The sequence below is a fragment of the Aptenodytes forsteri genome, unplaced genomic scaffold (genome assembly GCF_000699145.1).
Source record: "Aptenodytes forsteri isolate BGI_AS27 unplaced genomic scaffold, ASM69914v1 Scaffold126, whole genome shotgun sequence".
NCBI lineage: Eukaryota > Metazoa > Chordata > Aves > Sphenisciformes > Spheniscidae > Aptenodytes > Aptenodytes forsteri.
Window position 1 is genome coordinate 269,864 of NW_008794599.1, and position 6,283 is coordinate 276,146.

Below are 6,283 nucleotides of genomic sequence, written 5' to 3' on the forward strand. Positions count from 1 at the left end.
ACCAGGTCCTCGGGGTGTTGTACGGACCAGTGTGGGGAGGGAGAGCATTGCTGTGGGGAGGTGAGGGATGGCTGCCGGTAATTTGGCCAAAGCTATCCCAGCCGCACGCCACCAGCGGGAGCGGGTGCTACCCCAGGGATGCCCTCGAGGTCAGCTGCATCCCAGACCCAAGTGACTCCCTCTCTCGGTGACGCTGGGTAGAGCCATGTCGGCAGCCTCAGGGCAGAGGCTGGGCCCTCACTGCTGGGGACACCCCGGCACTGAGGAAGCCCGGCCGATGCAGAAGCGCTGCCAAACCCCCCATTTCCTTCTCACTTTGTTTGCAGAGGGGCGAGAAGAGTTAACTCTACAGCCCATCAGCCTCTCCCAGTAACCAGCCCCAGGGACGTATCCTGCTCCCGCAGGGCAGGGACACGGGTAAGAGGGTGAGGGGCGCAGGAGGGCTCACCGTGGCCGCTGTCGAGGAAGTCGGTGATGATGGCAGCGCTGCAGGCTGACCAGGGGTTGGCACGGTCAATCTGGATGAGGGTGGGGGACATCATGTGGTTGGTCTTCAGCCGGCCGAAGACCTCCTCGCAGGCCTTCACGTTGTCGTGGGGCATGTTGAAGACGTGGCCTGGGGGGGGAATAAAGGGGGGGGCAGCATGAATAACCCCACTCGGCACACGGAGTAGGGCCCCCACAGCTTCTTGCAATGGGGGAAACTGAGGCACGGAGTGGGGCAGACCCTTGCAAGGATTGCAATGGCTGTGGACAGCCCAGGAGACACCTGGGGAAGGACGATGCTCATGCACGCCCTGGCTCGGACCGCACGCAGGCACTGGGAGCTTGCAGGACCGGCACACGTGAGCCACCCTGCTGGCAGTGTCCCTGAGCCAGCGAGCTTTCCGGCACTCTGTCCTGGCTGTTTCATGCATGTGGAAAGCACACGGGAAAGGAAGGACAAGGGAAATTGCAAACAGAAGGAGACTTCAGCGCTCGCCCCCCCTCCATCCTCCTCCTCCTCCTCCCACCGAACACCGCAAGTGTCTCCGGAGGTAGGTGTGCCCTCTGCCTGTTATTTCAGGACTCCTGAATCCTGGAAACCCAGCCGAGGTAGCAACCACAACAGCAAAGCCTTTCGCTTTCTCAGCAGCTCTTTCCCACCCGGCTCGGGGGGGGTCTCATCTCCCGAGGTGGAGTTTCCCTGTCACCAGATGCCGGTTATTGTCTGATCTTCCGGAGGTTGAAGCCAGGGTTATTTTGAACCTCGCCGGTTCCTGGCATTCCTCCCGAGAGGACGGGGAGAGCAGGGAGCCTTACCCAGCTCGTGGGCGGTGGTGAAAGCCGAGGGCAGCCCGTCGTCCTCGATGACGGAGCAGCTGCGCTTGGGGTCACACATGGTGCCCACGTCCGCCATCCCCAGCGTGTCGCAGGTGGTGGCACCGCACAGGTCCTGCGAGGCACGGAGGCAAGGGGTTAGTCGCAGGGCCAGCACGGGCATCACAGTTCCCCATCCCCACCCCATCCCCGGTACCCCACAGGGAGCAGATCCCAGGCTGCTGGGGGGAGGCAGCCCAACGGGATGGGGACCACACCAGGCTGCGGAGGCAGGAAACCTCACCCTGACCCCGACCAGGCTGCAACGATGCGTCTGCATTTAACCCTGGCACCGGGGATGCTTTTTGTGCGTAGCATCCTCCCGTGCCTTCAGTGACAGCCTTTCCCACCCGAAGGGCTCCTCTGGCCAGGGTGGAGGCGGTTTTGGCACGGAGGAGTCAGCCTGGCTCCGTCCTTCAGCGCGATCTCGAGGACCGGACCCAGGCGGGTGGACGGGAAGGCACCTGGCCTTGGGCTCACAGCTGAGCCATTTCTCAACCTCATTTCTCAACTTCTTCCGAGGAACAAGAAGCGCCTGGACCAGGCCCAGAGGTTCCCAAGGTTAAGGGAACAGCTCCTGTCTCTCCAAGACAGTTTACAGCCGTCCCTCGAGGAGCAACCAAGCCCAGACTGAAGGAGAAACCAGCCCAGCCTTGCACCCCCAACACAAGGACTGCTGGACCCCAAGTAGATGCAGCTGGGACAGGGGACGGGAAGGGTTCCATCGTAAGTGGATCTGCCCTTCTTCAGAATCCAAAGGCACTCGTGCAAACAAAAAGTCCCTGTTCGAAGATGCACTGCCGCTGCAGCCTAGCAGTAGCCTTGTCCTCAGATGCCCCTTTCCCCTGCTGGGGTCTCTCGGTGGCTTGGGAGGGCTGGAGCATCGTCCCCATCCCTGGGTGCCATCCCAGCCGGGCTGGGAGCTGCAGGGGAGGCTGTGCAGGGGGTAGGGAGCAGCTTTCCACATGAAAACGTAAGGGACTTGCCGGGCGCTCCCATGCTATAAATAATCGTGATTCATGCTCAGCGCTCGCCCAGCCAAAGCGCCTGGGTTGCTCAAAAATCTCGTATGAGCGGCTCTGCCAACATTTCCAGCGAGGTTTCCAAGCTGAAGGCATTCCCATGCAGGCAGGTTCAACCCTGGGTAAATAACAGTCCCGACGACTTCAGAGAGCCCCAGCCAGGGCTGAGATGGCTTTAACAGGAGACCTGCGGCTACGAAGTCTGGAGGCACAGACAAGACCGTGATCTCTGGAGAGGTGAGGCAGAGAAACGCCTGGGTCTGGGCTGGCTATCGCGGCTGGTGGAAAACCCCGTCATGCAACCAGGTTCAGCTCTCTGCTCTGCAACAGTTTTCCGTGTCGGCTGGGACCCTGCCGCATCCCTGATCCCACCGTGCATCGATGCTGGCAGGGACAAGCAGGTGGCAACCCCTCACCCCCAGCGGCAAGGCCACCGCCGGCGAGCGCAGGGTGACTAAATGGGGCTGGCAAACCCCAGCGCAGGGTCCCCTGTCCCAAAATGCCACCAAAGGCCAGTGCCATCGCCACGCTGAGCTAACCCAGGGATGCAGCTTGCCCAAGCCCCCCTGCCCGTGCTCTCCCCCGTGGCAGTCCCAGCGCTGGGAGTTTGGGGGTGAAGGCGGGGCGCGGGGGACACACACACACACACAGCATCACGGGGAAGAGGCGGCCGCTCGCGGCTCCCCACTCTCTGCTCTTTGAAGAGTTGCCATTTCCTCGCTGGCGCGGCGAGCTTTTGGCTCCCGGCCCAACACCTGCACTGACACACTGACCCACTTCTTGCTCTGAACCTCGCCTGCCGGCTGCGGGGATATACGAACGAGCAGCTCTTAACGGGGTTTTCCCTAACCCCCCAGCCACAGCCTCCGAGGGGCAGCCCGCTTTGAAAGGCTGGGCAGCATCCCTGGGCTCTAATGAGGGGTCCTGACCCCCCCCAAAAACACCTCCTCCAGCTTTGCCGGGGGTCCAGCCTGCTCAGGAGGGGAGGCAATGCAAGCAGCGGCACAAGGATGGAGCTACGGAGGGGAGGAGAGAGAAATGCAAGAGGTTTAAGGTGGGAAAGTGGCATGCAAAGGGCCAGCTCTGCCTTTCCACGGTGTGCTCACCGTCACCGATACCCCCTGCTGCCAGCCCAAATAAAGGGAGGACACCCGGTGCCCCTCGCACCACGCCGCGGGGCTGCAAACAACCTGATGCACCATCAGGGCTCTCCTGACAGCCCGACCTTCATCTGTGGGCACTTCTTCATCCCCTTGTGAACTTCTCAAGGTGTTCTGCAGGTCAGTTGGGGAGGATCCTTGTGGCAATTGCATTAATTCGCCTACTCAGAGGCCAGGTCATACGCACTCTCCCAACCGTAGAGGCTTCCCACGTGTGTCCAAAGCAACCCCGAAAAGCTGAGCCTTGAGCAACAGAGCGTGGGTTTCCAAATTCCCCACGGAATCTGCTGCACGCCAGGCTACAGTCAGATGTTCCTTGGCGCGACGTCCCTTCGGTTTTACAGCAGGCCAAAGATGTTCAGCAAACCTTTGCTGGTGGGACGTCAAGGTTAAGGATGGGTGAGAAGCTTGACCGAGCCCTTTGCCGTGGTATGCAACGCTATTTCCAAGAGGCAGGAGTGAGGCTGAAGGCTGGATGCTCTGCAGGACCCTCCAACAAGCACCGGCTCAGGTAGGAAGGTGAAGGTCACACGGCTGGAGTTGCTGGCAGATCTGCAACCACCGGCCGAGAGGGACCGAGCCCCCCAAAGGCAAGTCCGCAATCCAGCACGACCGACGTCGGGAGGGAGCAAAGCCGAGCGGGAGGGGACAGCCCCATTCATCAGCAACTCGTTGACACAACTGGAAACTGCCTATCAACCGGGCTTGAGATGAAATTTAAGTCGGGGGCTAATGTAACAGCTTTTTGGCAGGGAGATAAGCTCCGGGGTGTCAGGGGACCACAGATGGATGCACTCAAGGAAGGCAGATGTCTCCTCAATCGTGTGCCTTTGCACCGAGCTTGCTTTGGGATTTCAGGAATGGATTGTTTAGCAACCTGTAAAAAATGCAGCCCGGCCGTGATCCGCAGCTTTTGAATCGCTGGGACCGAATCCATCCCCTGTGCGGCTCCGGTGACCTCACCGGGTTTCCACCAGAGGTGGAGCTGGCTTGTCCCCGCAGGGGTGTCAGCAGGCTTCCTCCTCTTCGCAGCCGCCCCGTGCAGGCAGGAGCTGCTCCAGCAGGCTGAGGTTCAACCCTGCCTGTGCTCCGGCACGATGTACAGCCGGCCGGAGGACACGGCCCCTGCCCAGGGCGGGGGGGACGGGGAGAATGGGCGGGACGAGGTCTCACACGTCCTGCACAGCATCGTTCCTGCTCCAGGCCATCATCAGCCCGCGCTGACCCCAGGCTAGGGGCGGCTGAACCGAGCTGGACGCTATATCCTTCCCACCCACGAGTGCTTGACCTGGAAAGATGTTTTGGGAACGGTCTCCCTGCTGTTGAGGGGAGTGCCCGACCTGTCCCTAATCCAAAGACGTCTGGGCAGGGATGGGGGAAGGAGAAAACACAAGTTGGTAAAACGTGACGGTCCCCTTCAAGCTGGGCTCGTCCTTCTCCCCTCCCGTTAGCAATTTGGGGGTGCAGGCCGTAACACCCCACAGCCAGGCACCGCACCCATGTCAACGCTGAGACAGAACCGCAGGGAAGAGAAGGAGCATTTGGGGGGAGGCTCCGGGAGCAGTGTCACCACTTCGGTGTCACCCAGTTTATCGGGATGGGAGGATGGAGAGCTCATCCCGGCGCAGCAATCACCCCGCACCCCACGTAGCCAAAAGCGAGCAAAAGGCAGCTCGGCAAAGCCCCTCTCCCACCGCAGGGATGCGGCCAGCTCACGGCAGCGGTGGGGGAGGACTCTGGCCTCCCCCTCCCCAAGGGCTGCAAGCGCTGGCTCTCTCTCTGATGCTTTTCTTCCAGCCCTGAACTGGGTCCACGTGGAGCAGCCAGCGTGCGGAAGAGAGGTCCAGGTTCTCAGGAGGACCATGAGTCAGAGGAAGCGGGGAAAGGGTTTTTTTTTTTTCTTGGCAGGTGGCACCGTGAGCTGTTCCCAGCCGGGGAGGGGGAAGCGGGGCCGCGCTCCTCCTCTTCTGGGCTCGGACCCCGCGTTTCGGGGTGGCGGCCGCTGTGCGCCAGAGCCGCTGGGCACTGGCTGCTGAGGCTCCTGCCAGCAGGCAGGGGATGGAGCGGCAGGTTTCTGCCCGCGGGGACAACCTGCCTTTGCACACCTCCTGGCCTCGCTCACCCCCTGGCAGGGCTTTCTCCGGGCTGCTGGCCAAAACCTCCCCAGAGGACAGCGAGGGCTGGCTCAAGCAGGCTTGCTCCACACCTCTGCTCCCCCCGCCCCGGCATCTGAGGGTGGAGGGTCCCTTGGGAAAGGGGGATCGGCCACAAGCGCAACCTCCTCCAGCGTGCACCGGAGGTGGGGCACAGGTGGCAGGAGGTCTTAGCACGGTGCAGAGCTCCTTGAAATAGGGGACAGCCCCTCTGGGTCATCCCCCCTGCACCCACCTGCTTGGTGAAGAGGATGGCGGTGTCCCAGTACTCGGGGTGCTTGTCGCTGACCTTGTTCCACTTCTTCTGCCAGGCGCAGAAGTTGCGGAGGGTGAGGGCGGCGTTGCCGGTGACCTTGGGCCCCTTGTCATCCTGCCCGATGAGGAGGAACTTGACCACGGAGATCTGGATGGGGTTACGGATGCTGGGGTGCTTGTAGAGGCGGGCGGCCGTGGCCATCAGGGTGAGCAGGTAGTGCTGGAGGTCATCCCCGTGGAACTTCACCATCGACTCGTCGGCCACCACCAAGGTCTCCATGTAACGGGGGACCGAGGCGAAGCGCTTGGCCCGACCCCCTTTCCCCCCCCCACG

The 6,283-nt window shown here is 61.9% G+C and overlaps 1 protein-coding gene across 1 annotated transcript in view; it reads right to left on the minus strand.

Annotated features, from left to right (window-relative positions):
* The window catches only part of ADAMTS15 (ADAM metallopeptidase with thrombospondin type 1 motif 15), a gene marked incomplete at its 5' end in the record, with an annotated part of 12,254 nt that extends 5,983 nt beyond the window's left edge, over positions 1-6,271 (minus strand). The window contains 3 exons of the mRNA XM_019470388.1: positions 404-616; positions 1,303-1,435; positions 5,930-6,271. Of these exons, the coding sequence (XP_019325933.1) occupies positions 404-616; positions 1,303-1,435; positions 5,930-6,271 (688 nt within the window). The remainder of the gene's footprint in view (positions 1-403; positions 617-1,302; positions 1,436-5,929) is intronic.
* Positions 6,272-6,283: the final 12 nt, after the last annotated feature.